This window comes from Myotis myotis, unplaced genomic scaffold, assembly GCF_014108235.1.
Source record: "Myotis myotis isolate mMyoMyo1 unplaced genomic scaffold, mMyoMyo1.p scaffold_m19_p_3, whole genome shotgun sequence".
NCBI lineage: Eukaryota > Metazoa > Chordata > Mammalia > Chiroptera > Vespertilionidae > Myotis > Myotis myotis.
Window position 1 is genome coordinate 192,624,722 of NW_023416335.1, and position 22,318 is coordinate 192,647,039.

The 22,318-nt window shown below is 45.5% G+C and overlaps 1 protein-coding gene across 12 annotated transcripts; it reads left to right on the top strand.

Moving 5' to 3' along the window:
- Window positions 1-1,256: 1,256 nt before the first annotated feature.
- ZNF384 (zinc finger protein 384) lies at window positions 1,257-21,395 on the top strand. 12 transcript variants are annotated; one of them, XM_036298277.1, is made up of 13 exons: window positions 1,259-1,444; window positions 1,654-1,703; window positions 2,578-2,637; window positions 8,989-9,059; window positions 9,937-10,174; window positions 10,410-10,457; window positions 10,658-10,991; window positions 11,819-11,911; window positions 15,729-15,953; window positions 16,655-16,837; window positions 18,328-18,406; window positions 19,142-19,300; window positions 19,984-21,395. In XM_036298277.1, exons 4-13 carry the CDS (start codon window positions 8,994-8,996, stop codon window positions 20,419-20,421), a joined length of 1,863 nt encoding a protein of 620 aa, XP_036154170.1. In that variant the 5' UTR covers window positions 1,259-1,444; window positions 1,654-1,703; window positions 2,578-2,637; window positions 8,989-8,993; the 3' UTR covers window positions 20,422-21,395. The 12 variants fall into 12 exon arrangements, with proteins under 12 accessions (XP_036154171.1, XP_036154172.1, XP_036154170.1 ...); XM_036298278.1 differs by lacking the exon at window positions 10,410-10,457 and having other exon boundaries at window positions 1,257-1,444; XM_036298279.1 differs by lacking the exon at window positions 2,578-2,637 and having other exon boundaries at window positions 1,258-1,444.
- Window positions 21,396-22,318: the final 923 nt, after the last annotated feature.

A 22,318-nucleotide genomic window follows, 5' to 3' on the forward strand; every position in this document is an offset into this window, starting at 1 on the left:
AGAAACAGCGGAAAGCGAAACTGTGGGTGTCCGGTGTATAACTATTCAGCATTTACTATGTGCTCAGCGAAGCAGCTCCTCTTCCCTGAGAGCTGACAATCTCGCCGAAGAGTCACGTATATGAAAGAGATAAAACAGCAACGAAAGGTACAGACTAAATGCTGTAGGAATTCAGAGAAAGGCACCGTTATGGGCTGGAGCAATCAGGGAAGGCTTCCTGAAAGAGTTCACATTAAGTGTTCATTTATGCAACAAACGTTTACCGACCACTAACTAAATGCCAGGCTCTGAGGATACAGCAGCAAACAATTCAAAGAGCTTGCCCTCACGAGTCCGATATTCTAGTGGGAAGAGATGGAAACAATACAATGTCAGGTAGTGATGAGTGCCCTGTGTAAAAGCTAAGCAGAGTGGGGAGACAGAGACGTGGAGGTGGGTGAAAAGAACCTAGAGACCAAAGCAGAGAGTAAGGGGTGTGGTCAGGGAGGGATCGGATTTCTGTTGTTAATCCTCGCCCGAGGATATTTTCCCATTGGTTTTTAGGGAGAGTGGAAGACAGGGGGAAAGACAGAAACATGTGAGAAAAAGTCATGGATTGGTTGCCTCCGGCAAGAGCCCTGAGCAGGGCCCGGGCGGGGGAGGAGCCTGCAACCAAGGTAGGTGCCCTTGACCGGATTCGAACCGGGAGCCTTCGGTCCGCAGGCTGACGCTCTAGCCACTGCGCAACCCGGCTGGGGCGGGGTGGGATTTTGATGGCTGGGGAGAGGTTATTAGTTACTCTCTGGGCCTAAGTAGGAACCTCAGAAAACGGACACATCCAGTCCTCACCTGCGTATTCAAAGCATTGAAACATCCTTGAGAGTACCATATAAAAAAACAAAAACGGTCACTTTCTACGTCGCCTCCTCCCCCACCGAGGTAAGGCAGACGCGACCCTAGTCTTTAAGAACCCGCAGGTCCGCCCGTACCTTGATGCATAATTCATGAACCTGTCGCGGTTCCGCCCTCCCACTTCCCCAGAAGCCCCTTCCGGAAGCCGGGGGCCCGCCGGGCGTTCGGAAGGGAAGGTTCGGCTTCTGCCCTCAGCAGAACGCTCCTTCACTTCCGTTGTGGCGTCACATCCACGGAGGGTTCCACCGGGTCCCGGAGCCGAAGCCACTTCCGCCCCTCCGCGGCGTCACTCCGGGCCTCAGGACTCCTGGCGCGAGAGGCGCCGGATGTGCTCTACCGCTTCCGGAAGTGACTCGACCTTTGCATTCCCCCCCCTTCCCAATTGCCGCCCCCCCTACATTGCTATTTCCCTCCCTCCCCCCTTTTTCGTTTCCGGCGCTCCCGCCTTCTCTCCGTGGCGGCTCAACTCGGACCGTGTGGGGGGGAGGGAGGGAGGGAGGGGGCGTGGAGGAATTGGGGTTCTCAGGAGCACTAGCGGCAGCACCACTTCCGGGTGAGTGTTAGGGGGAGGGAGGGCGGTAGAAAGGGGGCCACCCACTGCCTGGAGCCCCCGCCCTGCGGGTGTCTCGCGCGCATTCCGTGTGTGGGAGTGTGTGGGTCTGTCTCGCGCCTAAAAGTGCGTGCCCGCGCGCTCCGCCGCGCGCTCCCCCTCCCCTCGCCCCCTCCGGTCCTCCCACCCCAATCGGCTCCCTCCTCTCCCAGCCGACGCCGCCCCTCCCGCGCTCTGGCGCCGCCGCTGCCGTCGCCGCTGGGTGAGTCTCGCGCCGCTGCAGCCGGCGCGCGCCAAGCTCTCTGCTCCTCCCCCTCCCCTTCTCGCTGGGGGAGGGGGGGCGGGCGTGGAAGGGGGGGCTTCACGGTGTGACTGTACGTGTGTCCGTCCCGGAACCGGAAGTGGTGCTGGAGGAGCGGGCGATGGGGAGGCATGGGGGGGCTTAGGGGGCGGGTGTCTGGCTGGTGGGTGGCAGAGTTCAGCTCCCTGGAGGAGAAGGAGGGACGTCCCAGAGAAGGGTCTTTGATGAAGGGGTGGGCGGCGACCTCAGGAGAAAGCTGCCAGGGGCTGTTTCAAGGGAGCAAAGGTTTTGGGGGCACAGCTGGGGTCTCCAATAGATAGACCCCTGTGCAGCCCGAGGGAGGTACTTCTTGGCGCAAGGCCTTTGGTAGGCAGGGGCGAAGTCCTCGGAGAAGTGGAGGGGGGAGACCAGAGGAAGTGTCTGGGCCTGAACTGGCACCGTGCCTGACACAAGGGCTTGTGCACCCCCTAGTCCCCAGTTTCCCCTCCGAGCCAGTCCTTAGGGGCAGGGACCTTTCTCTTCCAACTCTTCTGTTCTCTGGCCCCTGGTTCCCTGTGGCCCTGAGGATCGAAGAAGAAACCGTGTCTTCTTCAGGAGTGGAACCCAAACACTGGTTGAAAGAGATCATCTTAGTTTCTGGGGGTTAGATTTATTTCCCTTGTCTCTACAAAGGGGTGGCACTGCACTCCTGTTATTATATCCTTGCACCTTTGGATGGTTGGCTGGGGGTCCACCTGCCTTTCTGACTGACTGCTGGCAGTCAAAGAATTCCTCCACAGTTCTCTGGTGTCTGCACCCTTAACTGGCCCGTGTAACCCAGACAATTTGTTTACAGAAAGTTCAGGAGCCCTGGAAAGGAGAAAGAATAAAACAACAGGAGGAAGAGAGAGAGAGGGTAAGACAATTTTGGGTTAATGGTTTTTCTGGTTTGGGGTGGAGAGGGGGTCATAATAAAATAGGTTTCTTTGGGAAACAGTAGGACAGCATTCTTTAAGTAATAGCAATTGTAATACTGGTGTTTGCTGTGGTAGAAAAATCAGCCTTTTTCTACTGTCTCTTGGGGGTACTCAGGAAGTTTTTGTGTAAAAAGTTGTCTCCGTCCCCATCACCTTCTCTTCCCACCAATACTCATCAGGAATGAATTGTGAGATGTGCACGTGAAATGGTGGAGTAGCGCTGCATTGTGTCCAAAGGAGAAACTTATTTCTACTTTGGGGACAAATGGGCCCTCGTTGCTAGTATAGTCCTTGTGGCATAACTTATGGAATTGCTTTCCGACACTTGGAACCAGCAGAGTTGAGTTTAGAGTGGGTCATATCCTTAATATTACAGCTTAGTGTTTGGAGTGGATCTGTTGAGTGATTGAATCTATGGCAGTTATTTGAATTTGATATGACAGGGTGAAGTTTTCATGACAAAATTGGTTCATAGGTAGCTTGAAGTGGATAAAACTATGAAGGATTCAAAATACAAGATTTGATGGTGATTGAGTTTTAGGTAGCTTGAAAACGACAATATTGATTCGAAAGAGTTTTGACTTCAGAGCTTATAATCCTAGGGATGTGTCTCCTAAAAATCAGTTCCAGGCTGGTTTATAAAATGTGTTCCCCATAGGTTTCTGAGCCAGGTTCATGATTAAATATTAGGTGCATATTCCTTGAACCCCAGCCTTTTTTCCCCTGCCTCACGTTGCCTACATCCATTATTTATAGCGGAATGGGCAGGGCAAGGGGAACCACTGAATTGTTCTTCCCATAGGTATCCTGGTCCTGTGGGAATGATGGTCCAGCAGTGCTGGGGTAGATGGTGATGGCCCATATTCCTGTTGGTCCCAAATAGATGTGATGTGATGGTCTTTTCCAATAGAATTGGGATAAGCCTGTTCAGAGTTATTTTGTACTTGGGAGAGTTTACAGGTAGTAGGAAGGCCTCAAATTCTTTTGGGACAGTCCTTGAATGTCCTTAGGACCTGAGAAAAAGACTTTGTCTGCTTACTGAGTTAAAAATGGTTCTCTGTTTCTTCACTTCAGGCCCTTAACTAATATTGCATCCTTTCTGCAGTTGTGCGTTTTGGAACAGTTTTGCTCAATAGAATGTTTGAGGTCTGTGAGTCAAGTTCTTTCTGTAGTTGAATTTGAATTGATTGTTCTTTGCATCTCTATTTCTTGTAAGTGCTTCTAGTTGGTGATTACTGAGCTGGAGGCTATAGAACTGATACTTTGGGGTAGTTCCTTTGTAATTATGCGGTCTTTATATAATTTTCACTAATTGTTCCTAATAGTTCTCATCACACGGAAATATTTCTCTTTGTTCCTTTCAGGAGTACTTTGAGCATTTTTTTTTTCTGTTCTGCCTTCATTCCATAATTATATGCCTTGTGAATTTTTTAAAGGGGTTTATTCTGTTCCATCCTTAACCCAAATAAAACCTTAGTAGAGTTATAAGTTATTCAATCATCCACTGTTAATCGTAAAATTAGATTCCAGAAGTCTTGATTCCTAGGTGGTTGGGGTGTTTCATGATTTTTCTAAAGGTTGGTTGTGTTAAGAGAATATTATTTATCTGAGAAAAGAAAATCATGCTGTATTTGAAAAACAGCAAAAAATAGTGTGTACCGGGAAAGAGGTGGTGGTCTTCATCATGTATACAAAAACCACATGTTGCGGGCAGTGACATCTTTATTCCTGGATGGCTGGTAGCACTGTGGAAGGATGGACAGATGGATAGAGCTCTGGTGTAAGAGTTTCAAGTCCTATATGTTTCATGGATGCTATGTAATACTGTCTTTTTCTTCATCTACTCAGTGCTTCCAAGATTTCTTTTGAGATTGAAAAAGAAATAAATATGTAGTCCCTTGAACCTCTTGAAAGAAAAGTCCTGTCCAACTTAATTATAGTAAACCACCCTTCTTAATAATAGTGCAGTGGTAAAGTTGAAATTAGAACTCAGATTTTCTTTTTTCTTTTTTTAAATATATTTCTTTATTGATTTCAGAGAGGAAGGGAGGAGAGAGAGAGATAGAAACATCAGTAATGAGAGAGAATCATTGATCGGCTGCCTCCTGCACAACCCCCACTGAGGATTGAGCCTGCAACCCAGGCATGTGCCCTTGGCCGGAATTGAACCTGGGACCCCTCAGTCCGCAGGCTGAGGCTCTATCCACTGAGCCAAGCCGGCCGGGGCAGAACCCAGATTTTCAATCTGCCAATATACTTCTCCCCACTTACTGTGTTTTTCCTTCTTTCCTGCTCTTTGGGACTATACTAGAAGTTTTCTCAGTCTAGGGCCGTGGTCGGCAAACTACGGCTCGCGAGCCACATGCGGCTCTTTGGCCCCTTGAGTGTGGCTCTTCCACAAAATACCACGTGCGGGCGCGCGTACAGTGCGATTGAAACTTCGTGGCCCATGCGCAGAAGTCGGTTTTCCGCCTGGGTGAGTCTATTTTGAAGAAGTACTGTTGATATTTGGCTCTGTTGACTAATGAGTTTGCCGACCACTGGTCTAGGGTAAACCAGTGCTGTTTTAGTATAATGGCACCGTCATCAAAACTGGTGCTCTGTAGAGATGAGATTTCCTCATAATATCATTGGCTTTCTTAAGGTTCCAGACTGTTAATGCATGCCTGCTTGGATGTCAGGATAGTTTGCTAAGAGTTTCATGCCAGAAAGAGTTAAGAGGATAAGTGGTAAAGTAAACAGGTATTTGAGTGATCTTGTCCCAGGGGTACCCTGTTACACAACTCTGGGGGCACCATTTTTATGTATTTCTTTCATGAGCCTTCTTGATTCTCCGTTTGACCTTATTTCAGGGATACAGAGTTTTAAGTTAGCCTTTTCAGAACAGCATTATAGCATTTATCTGGTGTCATTATGCAGACAAATATTGCTTCTAGTTGGCCTAGCAGTACTCTTCATGAACCCACATTTTGGGCTGACATTTTCATCAGAAATCCACAGAGCACATTTATCATTTTGTTCTAGGACCAGCTGTGGTTCTGATCTTCAGCTTTGTTCTCTTAGGAACCAAAGCAGAGTGATAGATTGGGTATCCATGGAAGTGGAGGGGCCCCTCTGGACAGCCTGGCCTTTTTACTCAGACTCCATGATTCTAAAATCAGTTATTGGGGCTAAGTAAGTTTTCACAGGATGTGGACAGAGACTGTCATCTTTAATTGCTGTCATCAGAACTTCATTTTTTAAAACATTAATGAGAACTACCTGAAAAATGCATAGTCCATTTCTGCCAGTATTCTAAATTTTATTTCGTGAACCAAATCACAATGTCAGAGTATGTACTTCAGTTGTATGGTTTTGAACTCCTTTCCCTAACTTGCTCTGTTATTTACTGTTAGCCTCCAGTTTCCTTGTTTGAAAAATGGGATTACAGTACCCTATTTATAGAATTGTTAAATGATCTGAAGTTGTGAAGTGCTTAGAACAGTATCTTGAACACACTAAACACTTAATAGATGTCAATGGTGATGGTGGGGGTAATATTGTCCACCATATCACTTTGTATGCCCCCTAGTTCCCTAAGAAACTGCTTCACCTGAGTCACTTGTAAGACAATATGAATAGATACAATCTTTTGTGGGAAGGAGGGGCCTTGTCACAGGAATCCTATCTGAGGACATTCATATTTTCAGGCTCTCAGTTCCTCCTTCCTAAATTTTCACGTCCGTAATGTGTTTACTTCCTTGAGTCTTTAGAGGGATATTATATATTAGACCCTCCTTTCTTTCACTCTCCAGCCTAATTCTCTACTGCATTTCTTTTATACATTACCACTCTTGCTGTTTCATTTCTCTCAGCTGGAATATTAGACAAAGTGGGGTTGTGAGTTAAGATTTGAACCCCTTGCAATGTTTTCAAAATCTGAATGTCTGGAGTCCACTGTCATTCAGTTGATTAAATATGGAGTTTCTTCCTGGGTGATGAGTCCTGTGTTAGAGACTCTGGAGAGGTCCAAGATGTGATCCCTGCCTGCTGAGAAGGTTGGCAAGACTGGATCCCCCTAAACTAGTGATGGCGAACCTTTTGAGCTCGGCATGTCAGCATTTTGAAAAACCCTAACTTAACTCTGGTGCCGTGTCACATATAGAAATTTTTTGATATTTGCAACCATAGTAAAACAAAGACTTATATTTTTGATATTTATTTTATATATTTAAATGCCATTTAACAAAGAAAAATCAACCAAAAAAATGAGTTCGCATGTCACCTCTGACACGCGTATCATAGGTTTGCCATCACTGCCCTAAACTGTAATTTGATTGTTTCTTGATTTATCTTGCCTGAGGAGGACCTGAGGCCCCTAATACTGGGAGGAAAGATTCAGCACCTGTTTCGGAGACTGTCTGACTTTATTGTATTTTATAACTCAGGGAGCGTGATTTACCTGCAATCAGTCCTCGGTCATTTAATATTGAGCTTCATTTGTGTGAAGCTGTCGTCACAGATTTGGTTCATTGCCTCTCCCTTGCTACTATTTAGGAAAAAGTAGGCTGAAATTCAATTCTTCTTCCCTTTATAGGACTTATGAAAATTGAGGGTGCTGTTTAGTAGAGCAAAAAATGTCATGAGACTTCTGGAGAAAGATAAGGAACAGGGTTACTTTTAGAGGGAGATCCTTTATGCCTCACTTCTTTTGTTGAAAATCTTCCCTAGTTTCCTTAGTCACTACTTGAAACCAAGTTTCTGTGTGCAGTCTACCCTCCAGGTTTTAGTATCTCTGGTATCTGCTGCCAGCATTTCCTCTGCAGGACCTGTAGTTGTAGGTCACAGGTCCTTTCCCACCTGAAGCTTGGCTGCTCTTGGCTCAGAGTGATCATGTTTATTTCCTGCTGTTACTTGTTTCCACATTCTACCAGTCTCACTCTCCCTCTTCACCTGCTTTCTCCTGGGCTGGATCTTTCCTGATCCAGAATTTTGGGAAGCTACTCTTGACCAACATACTGTCAATTAAGCCTTTCTAGAAGTGATCAGAATGTAAAAATGAGTGAGTGGTGCGATGCCTCGGTTCTGTACTCATCGGTGACTTGCAAAGTGATTCTGAGGGATTCATTTTCTTGATTATTCTTCACTCCCAGAGTTTTAAGCTTAATTATCTCTTTACAGAGAAGAACTCAAGTTCTGAAGTTCAAACTCTTAGAAACCTAGAGTTTGAGAACTACAGAGCAGAAGCTTTGTATATGTGTTCTGGCCAACTGTTGTCCCTATTCTGAATCCCTTTAGGTGGAAATCTGGGGTACTGCTGCTACTGGTGGTGCTAGAACCCTTTTTAAACTGGTAACTCCTGGGGTTCTCACTGCTCAGCCCAACATGTGTGGTGTCCAGTGTAGCACCATGGATGTTCTAATTAGACCTTGGGATCAGTGTGGTGTGGTGCCCAGGTATCATACGGTACACAAAAAATACCTTAATTTTGATTCCTGCCAATTTCATTCTTTAATTCCCTTGGGCATTTTGTGTTCTGGCCTAGAACCTTTTCAAGCTGCATGGAACTATAGGTGTGTTGCTTGAAACTCTGAAATTCTTTATTTCAACGAAGGAGAATTTAAGGAATAAAGGAAAAGAGGAACAGTGATAGGTATCCTGCTGTTTGAAGCTAGTCAGTAGTTTGCTTTGTGGGACTTTGGGCACATCCCTTCCCCTCTCATGACTTCAGTTTCCCTTCCTCCCTTCCTCCCTTCCTCCCTTCCTTCCTTCCTCCCTTCCTCCCTTCCTCCCTCCCTCCCTCCCTCCCTCCCTCCCTCCCTCCCTCCCTCCCTCCCTCCCTCTGTCCCTTCCTCCCTTCCTCCCTTCCTCCCTTCCTCCCTTCCTCCCTTCCTCCCTTCCTCCCTTCCTCCCTCCCTCCCTCCCTCCCTCCCTCCCTCCCTCCCTCCCTCCCTCCCTCCCTCCCTTCCTCCCTTCCTCCCTTCCTCCCTTCTTTCCTTCCTTTCCATTTTGGTCAGCAAAGGAAAGTAATACCAATTCTACTTCTTGGGATATGGGAAACATTCTGTGGGTAACTGAATGTGTATAAGTTCTTTCACCAGCATCTTATCTAGGATAGCCTCTGTTGGATAGGAGTATAGTGCTTAGTGGTTCTGACTAATGGGACTAATATAATATGCTAGATCCTAAGGTCTTTACCACTAATTCCCAGCCATGTTGTCAGAGGAGAAATCAAGAACTCCTCATCTCCGCTTCTCCATTGCTAAGCTTCAGATTTATTCCTGAGTGTGATGTGGTCTCTCTTTCTTCAGGTAGAATGGAAGAATCTCACTTCAATTCTAACCCATACTTCTGGCCTTCTATCCCCACAGTCTCAGGACAGGTAGGTGGAGTTCGCTTTTTTGCTCCTCCCCCATGGTGTCCTTTTTTCAACTCTGAGTAATAAGTTCTACTTGCTCCTCAGACTGAAGCAGGTGGAGACTGAAGCAAGACAAACCACCTGCTTTTTCATCAGGTCCCCATCACTGAGAATTGTATAGTGTTTCTGTTTGGCTTCTCTCTGGAAACACAAAGATATTAACTATCATTCCTTGATATCCAAGGAGGTCAGACAATGCTAAGTGCTTGGGGAGCAGACATAATCAGACTCTTTCTTTTTTTTTTTTTTAAATATATTTTATTGATTCTTCACAGAGAGGAAGGGAGAGGGATAGAGAGTTAGAAACATCGATGAGAGAGAAACATCGATCAGCTGCCTCCTGCACACTCCCCACTGGGGATGTGCCCGCAACCAAGGTACATGCCCCTGACCGGAATCGAACCTGGGACCCTTGAGTCCGCAGGCCGACGCTCTATCCGCTGAGCCAAACCGGTTAGGGCCAGACTCTTTCTTAAGAGGCCACTTCCCTCCCCTTCCCTCCCCTCCCCTCCCCTCCTATTTATTTATTTATTTATTTATTTATTATTTATTGTAGTTGACATATATTAGTTTCAGGTGTACATCATAGTGATTAGACATGTATATAATTTACAAAGTGACCCCCTACTCCCCATAAGTCTAGTACTCATCTGGCACCATTCATAAATTATTTTATCCTATTATTGACTATATTCCCTATGCTGTACTTTATATTTCTGTAGCTATTTTTATTACTGGCAGTTTGTACTTCCTAGTGCTCTTCACCTTTTTTTGCTCATTTCCCTACTCCTTCCCATCTAGTGACCATCAGTTTGTGTCCTTCCCCTTCCATTTCTTTCAGATTGAGAACACGATGTTCATCAACAAGATGAAGGATCAGCTGTTGCCAGAGAAGGGCTGTGGGCTGGCTCCACCCCACTACCCTACCTTGTTGACAGTGCCTGCCTCAGTGTCCCTGCCCTCAGGCATCAGTATGGACACAGAGTCCAAGTCAGACCAGCTGACCCCACATAGCCAGGCATCCGTTACCCAGAATATCACGGTGGTCCCTGTGCCGTCTACAGGATTAATGACTGCTGGTGAGCAACTCTGCTCTTCTCCAATCTGAGGTGTTGATCTTCCGTGATCAGTACCCCAGGCTGGAGGGCTCCAACAACATGGGGAGTGGGAAATGTGTTTGATTACTCAATCAAATTTTTATTAAGAGCCTACTGTGTGCCTAGCAATGCTCTAGGCATTGTGGGGGATACAAAGAAGTAGAAGATGCGGTCCCTGCCTTTGAGGAGGTGACATTCTTTCCTTCTCTGAATCAAGGAGTCTCCTGTTCTCAGAGGTGGAGAAGAGAAGGGAGTCAATCAAGGGGTAAATCTCACTGTTACTGGGGTTGGGGTGGGGACAGGGGTTAGGAGACCATTATTTTTCTACAGGGTTTGGGGGTTTCCTATATACTCTGGGCTGGGGAGGTGGTAAGGGTTTAGTTAGACAATGATCTGGGGAAATGAAATAGGATTAGGACAAGAACTGGACAACATGACACCATCTCCTTTTTCTCCCAATCCTAGGTCCTGGTTTGGTAATCACGTCCCCCTCAGGCTCCCTTGTGACCACAGCCTCATCAGCTCAGACCTTCCCCATTTCGGCTCCCATGATTGTCTCAGCTCTTCCCCCTGGCTCACAAGCCCTGCAGGTGGTCCCTGACCTCTCCAAGAAGGTATCATCAACCCTAACAGAGGAAGGAGGCGGAGGTGGTGGTGGAGGTGGCAGTGTGGCTCCAAAGCCCCACCGGGGCCGAAAGAAGAAGCGGATGTTGGAATCAGGGTTGCCCGAGATGAACGACCCTTATGTCCTCTCCCCTGAGGATGATGATGACCATCAGAAAGACGGCAAGACCTATAGGTATGAGTCATCCTGGGGCAGGATGGGGTGTGAGGATCCCTGTCTCAGCTTCCCTACCCTATCTGTGTCTTGCCCCTAATCAGGCTGTATGCTCTGCCAGCTTTTCACCTCAGATCCACATGCATGTCAGGCATTTTGCCACAGGGCAGGAAGGTAGAGCTTCTAGCACTTCTCTTGTGCCTTTTCCCCCAGGATGGAGACCCTTTGGGGTCATCAGCATTGAGTTATTTTTGAGTGCCATAATAGAGGTTTTTCTTGTATTGAGGCTTTAGACTGGGTTTGAGATTCTATTTCCAGCTCCTTTTTGCTTTCTCCATTTTCCATTCCCATTTTCCCAAGAAACCTTTCTGGTAAGCCCCCTCACCAGTATGCCATCCACTGGTTCTTGAGTCATATTTGGGCATTGAGCCAGCCTGACCCTGCATGGTTGGGATAATGGGAGGGTCTATATAAAATGGTGGGAGGAATAAGATGCCTCCCTTCCCCTACTTATGCTTATAAAATGACTGCTTACTCTCTGATTCATGGAAGTCATTTTGATTATTTACTGCCTTTAAGTTGTCCATGGCCAAAAAGCATTATATTTGCATGTGATGCCGTACAAAAATAATTACATAAGTAAACTTCCCTGTCCTTTGAACATTGGAAATCTTTTAATTCCCTTCAGACCTATCAAGGGCCCTAGTGGGTTTGGGGAGTTTGGTCCCAGTGTATAGAGTAGGATAACCACTGCCACAGCTTTGACGCAGACAGGGGCAGAGATGCATGGCTGGGAGACTGGGTCTGTCCTTAGTGTACCGAGATGGGCAATGTTGTTCCCATTTTAGGAGCGAAGGGAACTGCGGCACAGGAAATGGACAGAGCCTTGGGCTAATGGATTCAGTTCCCGGCTCCACCACGAACTTGCTGTGTGACCCTGGGCAAGTCCTTTTCCCCTCTCTGGGCCTCAGTTTCCTCATCTATAAAATGGGGAAAATTCTGTTTTTGCCTCCCATTTGTTGGGAGTATATATCAGATAAGATTTGAAATGTTGGGAACTTCAAAAGAGATAAAAGTAGTTAGCATTTATTATTGTGTTGTACACGTTTGTAGAGAGCAGCTACGACTACAGAGAATTTAAATCCCTCTTTGTAAGTGTAAATGAGGGGAGTGTTGCTATGCAGAAAGTGTAGAGCACTACAGAAGTCAGTTTATAATCTGAAAGTTCATTGCAGCTTTATTATTACAGGTATATCCCACTTTATACAATAAAAGTGTTCCTGGAAAATGTTTACATCATATCATATTATAAAGGTACCTGATAAGTTTGATTAATTTAAAGGCATTATTTTATATATCATTTCATAAAATGAAAATCCCTCTTAAATATATTTTGTAGAAATCTGGATTTTTATGTATTTGCTTAAAGTGAGGTCATTGTGACATGGACGTTCACCTATACAAAATTCGCTGTGTTAGAAGTAGTGGGGGGAGGGCGTGTTCTCTGGCATCCTATGGAACCCTTCACATGGATCAGGGTCCTCTGATTCTGCTAAGGTTTTTTTGTTTGCTAGTTTTTTGGACCCACATTAAAGCTATCTCTGGACTTCCCAAATTGTTTATATGGAAAGAAATGTGAATACACAATTGGAAGGAAGCTCTGGTGGGATTTTCTGCACCCTACATGTTTTTGGAATTCTTGCTGGCCCTATGCCTAGGTGATGAAAGAGAACTCTGAAATTTTAGGGCAACTAATTATATTCTAGGTGGACAGGATTTCTTCAGAAACTCAGAACTCTGAAGTTCCAATGGTGGAATCTTTTTAATCACAAAGAATCCCTTTTTCAATGCATATATGGGTCAATCACATCCATTCCCGTGGCAAATGGCATTTGACTGTATTGGGGGAATTGGGTTCTGTTGCTCTGGACAAGTAAACTTATTTCTGACTAAAGAGTTCCTATCTGTAAAATGGAAGGTCAATCATGGCCCTCATCTGTCTTGTGGAACTGTTTTAAGGGAAAATCAGAGTATATGAAACTGTTTTTGAGCATATTAGGGGAAAAAATGGAATGATAATTCAGAATAGTTATTGTAAGCAAGGCCATTGCATTTCATGCCTCCAAAGGGGCACCTTTCTCTTGTTGAATATGAATGGTGCCCACTGCCACAACTCTCCTAAATTAGATTTCTTTTCGACTACCTGACACTTTGCATTAAAGGACTTGTACTCTTACTTGGTTTCATAAGATTTCAGAGTTGGAAATACTTTAATGGTCACCTAAACTGTCTCTCCCCTAAGATTTAGTTCTCTAAACATTCCTGGAAGATGACTGTCCAACCTTTCCTTAAATACCTCTAGTGTGAGGAATCTTTAAATTAAGCTGAAATCATAGCTTTATAGTAAATAACTGTCCTTTGGGACATTACTTAACCTTTCTGAACCTTTGTGTTCTTTTCTATAAAACAGAGATAATACTTGCTAGCTTATTGTGAGGGGTGGAAACAAAGTTCCCTGCCAATATCAGGCACAACAACAAATGGCAAACTATTATTATTATCACCATTATTATACCTAGTACCTTTTGAGACTGCTGGTTATGTTGCCAGTCCATTATCGATTAATTTAAGTTTTGTGGATTTTTGTCTAGTTGAAAACTTTGATGAAGGTTATTTTTTCTTTTATAATTAGTTTCATATTAAGGAAGTAAACAGCACTCATATATACTATCTAAATGAGTTAAAATGAATGTGTTGTTCCATTTATAAGAAGTTTTAGCAACCAAGGGAAATTATTTTATAACTTTAGTATAGTTCCCCTCCCAAGTGGCAATGTGACCAGTTTCTAACCTCAGTCTTAGTGAAACTACAGTAGCATGAATGCAGCCATCACACTGGTGCTGTTAACATTAATGCAGTTTTATTATTTTAAAAGATATTTTTATTGATTTTTAACAAGGAAGGGAGGAGGAGAGAAACATTGATGATATAAGAGTGAAACATTGATCGGCTACCTTCTGCACGCCCCCTACTGGGGATGGAGCCCGAACCCGGGCTTGTGCTTTGACTGGGAATCCAACTGGCAACCTTTTGGTGCACTGGATGACACCCAACTAACTGATCCATACCAGACAGCGCAATGCAGTTTTATTTTTAGAGAACACTGGCTTACTTTTGACTGTCCTGTTTGCTGGCCCTTGTAGGTGCAGATATTTAATTTATCTCTCTATTTACAGACCAGAAAAGTAAGGTCTGGATTGATGAGCAATCCTATAACTGAACCCTGAGTAGAGAGCCTAGGTGTCCAGATTTCCTGTTGGCTGTCTTCCATTGGCTGTGTCCATTAGACTGTGCTACCTATAAGTAGAGCCTCCCCATCTCTACAATGGTTGGGCATCCCAGACAATAGTCAGGGATTGGTAAACTGGTAATTTGGCTTCCTTCAGAGTTATCAAGTAACTAGAGAAAACGAAATTGGCCTTAATGATTAGAATTTTAATAGAAGCGTTAATAGAGACCATATCCCTGCTAACAGTGATATCTTTTTCTCTGAGGAGCTCAGAGTTCTTTGTAGCCTTGATCTCACTTATTCTCCAGAGATTCTCCTAGAATCAGGAAAAAGTAGAAACCATACCTCACACCATCCTAAGCCCTTCTTACCGTGATAAATTGGGAGGACCCAAAGAAGAGGGATTTGTCCCAGTTACCTGGCTTCTAGGCTGTTGCCCTTTCTACCAGTCCATGTTGTACACTGGTGACTTGTTTAGGAATGTTAGGGTTCTAGCTCACATATAAATAGCTTTTACCCAATAAAGTCTGAATAGTTGTGGTTTGTCCTCAGAGGCCTTCTTACTTGGTATTGTTGGACAGTGTCAGAGCAGGAAGATTACCAGCTCAGGGGATGAATAAAAGTGTATTCAGATTCTATTAATGTCAACCCAAAGTGCTAATGTTGGCTCCATGTGTGAGGAAAGAGGAAAGGTTTAGATTGGAAGCTTGGTATTTTGCAAATCTTTTTCTCCTATATATTTGAGGGACACAACCCACTCCTAACAGATACCTTGACTCATTGCAAAAGTGGTTTTCACTTGATTGTCTAGGGGGTGGGGTGATTGGCTGGTAGAACATCAGATACAGGATGGAGGCCAGATAAACATAGGTTGGAAAAGTCCCTCCAAGTACTGAAATTCTGATACTTCCCCCAGCCCCATCCCTTTAAAAATCATGGCAAAAAGGAAATAGGAGAAAATCTGAGAGAAGACAATTATCTGAAGAAGATGGGAAAGGAGACCTGGGTAATCTAGTCAGTTTGTCCTCATCATTTCAGAAGCTTGAGGAATACCTGATGGATGTACTTTTTACATGGGAAATTAAAGAAAAGAGTTCTTTTAAAATTTTGAAATTAAAATTATAGGCAGAAGGAAAACAGAAGTTAGCTGATGATCCTAGCCCAGTGAAATTCACATCAGCCAAAGCCCATAATAAGATTTTCCTGTCTTCCTTGGTTGAATTCTTGTTTTTGTACACACTTGGGAATCCAGTTATTCAGCAAATATGTATTGAGTATATTGTACTGGGCTGTGTTAGAAGCTTCAACTATAAAAATAAATAAAAGAGAGCTCCTCCTCGCATGGATCTTACAAGGTAGTTGGAATAAGAGAGAGATCAGAAAGGTTGGCTTCTTTGGAAGTGGAGGGGAGGGTTCAGCAATGCCCTCTTGGTGGGAAAGGTTCTAATGGCTGCCCTCACTTGGCCCAGGTGCCGGATGTGCTCACTGACATTCTACTCAAAGTCGGAGATGCAGATCCACTCCAAGTCACACACCGAGACCAAGCCCCACAAGTGCCCACATTGTTCCAAGACCTTCGCCAACAGCTCCTACCTGGCCCAGCACATCCGTATCCACTCAGGGGCTAAGCCCTACAGTTGTAACTTCTGTGAGAAATCCTTCCGCCAGCTATCTCACCTCCAGCAGCACACCCGGTAAGGCTGCTCTTGATTTTACCCCATTACCTGGCCTTGAACCCCCCCAACCCTGAGACGATGTTGCCTGTGCCTATTGTTCTCTCTATAGGTTTCCTTTTTTCCTTTTCAACTTTGCCCTTTGGGAGCCTCAATTCTCCCATTACTGTTTGTGAAAATTAAACTGTGTCTTAGGAGTTTGGCGTGGGGGGCCTGGAAAATTGTGGTCTTCAATCCCAAAGTCTGGATCAATTTTTGTGGTTTCTCTCTGTGTCTGTGTTTGGAAATCTTCTGCAGAGCAGGCCCTGCATTTACTATATGCTTCAGTTCAGAGCCAAGGTGTGCATTCAACTTCAGGTCCATGGGGAACAGGCGGTATTGGTCTTTGTTCAAATTACAGTTTGGAAGCAGGGTATCTGTGGTGAGTGTGTAACCTTAGAACCAAACGGAGGGTTGACGAAACTGAAATCTTTAAGGTTAACAGGAGCCAGGGGTTGCAGCTCTTCATCATCTCACTGCCATTCTAGCTACCGACGTAAGATCAGCAACAACCTAGATCTTGGTGTCCTCGTCATTAGCCTCTACAGGCCGGAGTGTGTTTGGGAGGAGGGAGGAGGGGGCGTTCTCATCCCTCAAGCAACATCATTTCACCCAGCAGAGAGCTGAGCCCGTGGTGTCGAACTGCTTCCTCCTCCCCCCTTCCTTCCTCTCCTCTCCGGCAGGATCCACTCTAAGATGCACACGGAGACCATCAAGCCCCACAAGTGCCCGCACTGCTCCAAGAGCTTCGCCAACACCTCCTACCTGGCTCAGCACCTCCGTATCCACTCGGGGGCCAAGCCCTACAACTGTTCCTACTGCCAGAAGGCCTTCCGCCAGCTCTCCCACCTCCAGCAGCACACACGGTAAGGGAGAGTGGCGGGCTACTGCCCCCGCCCTGCTGGCATGCCCTCCCCACCCCCGCCCCGGACACACACAACAACCCGCATGCGGGGGGCGGGGGAGAAACCTGGCTGGAGGAGAGACCTGGCTGGAGGAGAACATGACTGGCATCTGGGAAAAAGAACAAGCAGCAACATGGAGAAACAAGTGGATGCTCAGAGAGAGCCTTTCTGAGGCAAAAGCTACATTGGGGAGATGCAGTGACTGTTATTCCCGGATGCATGGGAGGAAGAGATTGATCTGGAGCAGAGACAACTTTATTTTCCTCATTTCCTTCCTTGAAAATACCCATGCACGCATCTTGCAAGGTTTTCTCCTTGATGCCAAAGCTGGGGCATTTGAAGATGTTACCTCTAGTCCTTAGAGCACTGCTTATGAATGGGAGATACAGACTTTAGCTGGGTACCAGCCTGGTGACAAAGCAACAAGCAAGCTCCAAGGGATGCCCGGAGTAGAGAACAAAACCAAACATGTCTTAAATCTTAAAGAGCCAGCAAACAATGAAAAAGCTCATACTTCATAAGGATGCCTACTGTTTGTCCCATGAATCTGGAGTGACTAGGAGGAAGTGACCCTGCCAACTAGAATTGGTGTTCTTTAATGTATCTCACGTTGAAGTGGAATCGAGACTCTTAATAGACACCTGGCTGCTTCTGGATGTGGTGATCTTAGAGTGGTCAGACATCGTGCTTTGTGAAGAGGAGTCGGGCTTTCCTCACAAGGAGACGTCCTGTGATATTTTCAAGAGTTTATACCAGAGGTCCAGAAAACCACCTGGTCACAAAGATGGTTCTGAAATCCCTAATGAGGAGCAGATGTTCATGCACCTTCAAGTCCTTGGCTCATTTCAGTGGAGGACCCTGTAGAGATTGGGAAAGAGGTCAAATTGATACTAAACTAGACATTTCTTGCCATTAGGGGGCTGTACTGGGAAAAGCCTGAAGGAGTTTGTACAAGTATTCATATCACTGATACTTTCCACAATTATCATAACTCTCTATTTTTCTTTGACACTAGAACTTTCTCTGGGAGTGGTGCTTGAGTTTGAAGAGATAGTTTCTAGTTGGATAGTGGGGGCCAAGGAAAAAGTGTTACGTGTTTCTTTTTCCCTACCATTGTGTTGACCTTATGTTTCTAAGCATTCATTAGAGAGTTACTGTAGGAGCTTTCTTGTATACCAGATTGTGAGCTGCCTGTCCCTAGGCTGCCGTGCCACCCATCCCTCCTCCCCCAGCAGAGAGGAGCCCATCTTGAGCTGAGTGATGCAGGCAGTGAGCAGAAATCAGGCACTACAGCGTGTCAGAGAGCAGCTGAGGCATCCTGGAGATCCATCTCATACTACTCCCACTCCTGTGGGAGGGCAGGCGTGGCCTTGAGGAGGCTTGTTAAGGAGCCAGTCCCCAAGTGGCCTTGCTGACATCCTTCCCCTTTCTTGTTTTCTCATCCCGTGCAGAATCCACACCGGGGATAGACCATACAAATGTGTCCACCCAGGCTGTGAGAAAGCCTTCACACAGCTCTCCAATCTGCAGGTAAACTTTCCTCCTTCCACATGAGGCCTTGACTTTAAGACGTGGGGTGAAAGTGCCATTTGACTAATATAGCAGTCCTCAAATGTTTTCAGGGCCCCTTCACACTTGTAGTAATTACTGGGGAACCCAAAGAGCTTTTGTTGATGTGGGTAATATCTATCTATGTAGATATTGTGAAACTGAAAAACTGGAGAAGATATTTAGTAATTCATTTAAAAAATAGCAAACCCATTGCAAAACACAAATAACATTTCCAAACACACCCCCAAAAAAATTTAGTGAGAAGAATGATATTCTTTTACATTTTTTTTCACATTTCTTTAATGTATGGCTTACCAGAAGATGGCTAGATTCTCGTGTCTGCTGTATTCAGTCTATTGCAATATTGTGCATCATTTAATCTCATACAGTCATGAGAGAATGAAAAGGCCAACATTATTATTGTTATTTTGAAAATAGTTTTGACCTTATAGATAGACCCCCTAAAAAGGTCTTGGTATTCCCTAACAATCCCCATACCTCACTTTGAGAACCACTGGACTAGTGGGACCAGGCATAGTCATCATTCTAACTTTCAGGATCCTGGTCTGTGCTGCCTGAGGTATGCTGCTTCCCTTAGCCTGAGGCTCCTGAAGTTTCATTTGAAGCAATTCCTACTGCCTTCAGAAGGACAGAGAACCTGGGAGGCAAGAGGGAAAAGTCCAATACACTCATCATTTCTACCAATTTTCTCAGTCCCACAGACGGCAGCACAACAAAGATAAACCCTTCAAGTGCCACAACTGTCATCGGGCGTACACAGACGCAGCCTCACTAGAGGTGCACCTATCTACGCATACAGTGAAGCATGCCAAGGTGTATACCTGTACTATCTGTAGTCGGGCATATACGTCGGTGAGTGCTCAGTGTCTTCTCTTTCCTTTCTCATAGGCCTGTAGACTATAATCCACTTCACCTCATCTTTCTGGATAAAGACCTGTTGCAGTGAATCTGCAGCTTCCCTAGCTCCAACTTACAGAATCAGACAGAACAAAAATTAAACAGACCCATAGCTGAAGAATTTAGGGGACACCTGATTTCTTAAGCCTATAGAGATCATTAAGCAATGATTCTTCATTTTACTTGAACATAAGGCAAAGTAAAGCAACTTGAGAATTTGGGAAGAGAAAGATTTCAGTTAGATGTTTCAGTTAGACTCCAGAAAAGGGTTTTAAAGTTATTCCATTCAAAGATCTTTGAGAAAATGACAGCCTTTTCCTGTGCCAATTGAATGTCCATGGTGACTCTAAAGCATCAGTTGCCAACCTTTCGGACCTCACGGATCACCAGTGGTCCGGGGACCACCAGTTGGCAACCACTGGTCTAAAGGACTCCCCCCCCCCCCCCCCCGCCTTTTTAGCCAGTAGTGAGCCCTGAAAGTGGCCCGTGGGGTGAACTTGCCCATGGTTTCAGAATATATCTGAGTGTAAGTCCTCCTCTATTTTAAGTAAAGTAAGAGCCCAGGATGCTAGTTATAAGTAACCTCTTTCCTTCTCCCCCCCCCACCCCCCCCAACTCTTTTTTACCATCTCTCCCAGGAAACTTACCTTATGAAACATATGCGCAAACACAACCCTCCTGATCTCCAGCAACAAGTGCAGGCAGCAGCAGCAGCGGCAGCAGTGGCCCAGGCCCAGGCCCAGGCTCAAGCTCAAGCTCAAGCCCAAGCCCAAGCCCAGGCCCAAGCCCAAGCCCAAGCCCAGGCTCAAGCCCAGGCTCAAGCCCAAGCCCAAGCCCAGGCTCAGGCCCAGGCTTCCCAGGCATCGCAACAGCAGCAGCAGCAGCAACCACAGCCACCACACTTCCAGTCCCCGGGGGCAGCCCCCCAGGGTGGGGGTGGTGGGGACAGCAACCCCAACCCTCCACCCCAATGTTCTTTTGACCTGACCCCCTATAAGACGGCGGAGCATCATAAGGACATCTGCCTCACTGTCACTACCAGCACCATCCAGGTGGAGCACCTGGCCAGCTCATAGAGACCTATGCTGCCACCCCACTGGGAAAAGGGAGAAGAAGTTCTGGCCTCTTCTTTCTCTAACTCCTCTTGGTGGGAAACGTCTTCTTCCTTGACAGGCCTTGGCTCCATCTCCTTGGGCCTCAGGCACAGCCTTCCTTCACAGGATACCATCCTTATTTTCAACTCCTCTTCAAAAGGATTATCAGCCCTCCTGATTGGCAAAGGAATACTGAGCTGGTAGTGTAATCCAGCAGCCTCCCTCCTAAGCATAGCTTTTAAAAATTGGGAGTTGGTGCTCAAGGGGGGGATTTGCTATGACCTCATAGAAACGTTTCCATTGTGGGCACTTACTCTCTCCTTACCCTCATAATCTTCAAAGTTTAGGCTGATAGAAGACTAGAGGCTGGCCCTCCCAGATACCAGAGAGAAGAAAGCCCTAAATGCAACCAGCCTCCTGTTCCAATCTTGCCTGTGTAAGAACAGAGGTTTCTCATGTGCCCTGACCCTGGGAGCCATTTCCCCTCATGGTCTCACTTCAGTTCCTACCTGATGCTGGAGGAAGGAGATCTGGGTGGGGGTCAGACTCCCTTTACTTGTAAAGGGCATGAGCCGAGATGTGGTCCCCACGGGGCCGGTGATCCCCAGATGGTCGAGGGTGGCTTAGAAACGTGGGATATGGTCTTCCTTGGAGCCTCTCCCCTTCTCTGCCAACCAATGCCCTATACTCAGCCTCCCCATCCCCAAACTTAAGGAGCTGTGGGAGCTTTATGAAATCCAAAACAAAGGAGTGTTGCACAGAAGGGAAAGTTCAGGGCAAACACAAGAACTGGACTTAGCTTTCTAGGTGCCACGGTCAGTTGCTGGACACGGATTTATATATAAATATATATATATATATATATAAGTATATATATACCCACTCATCACGGCCATTTTTGTTGTAACCATTTCTGTGTTTATAAATGCATTATCGCTGAGAATTTTCATATTTGATCTTTTGTTTATTTTTGTCCCTTTTTCCCCTACCCTGTCTTCTGACCAATGACATTTTTATTTTCCTTTGTCTTTTTCTTTTTCCAATCATGGCAGATTTCAGAGAAAAGAGAAAATGAAGAAAAAAAAAAAAGACAGGAAACCAGTTGTTATAAGGCAATTTAAAATGAAGAAAAAACTTATGTACAAACCAAGGGGTGTTTTTAGAACCTTGTATAGAAATAAATTCATGTAAAAGGATCAGAGGCAGTGGAGCTACTAATGTGAGCGAGCATGGGAAAAGCTATTTGGAGAGATGTTGGAGGCCAGTACTAAGTGTTTACACTAGAGTTTCTATATGTGAAAAACGAATGCTATGTGATGAGACTGTATCCCCAGCCACAGAAGGGAACAGCTTTGATATATCTGAAGTGAAATCTTGGTTGATGAGATTTTCTACATACAAATCTTATGGGGACTGCATTGCCTAAATATGTGACAGCAAGGTTTCAGTTGTGTTAAGACCACTAAGCTTCTTATCAAAGAACAGCAAGCATGGCCTCTTGAAAGGACCTGTACTCCTGCGTGAGCATCAGTGGGCTCAGTGCTAATTCCGTTTGGCATGCGTCTATATACATGTATCTTCATTATACTGTGGCACCTAAAACCATAGGTTTCCAGTGGTGGGAACCATAACCAGGATTGAATAACATTGCAGGACAGTTTTCTGATGGTCAGAAAACCTGGACATCAGCCCTGGCTCTCCTATCAACCAGTGTTGGCCATGATGCATCTTCAGCTGTTAAATGAAGGGATTGGACTAGACTATCTCCAAGATTTCTTTCTGAGAATTAAACAAAAAACCTTTAAGCCCTAGCCAGTTTGGCTCAGTAGATAAAGTTGGCCTGCGGACTGAAGGGTCGCGGGTTCAATTCCAAAAAAGG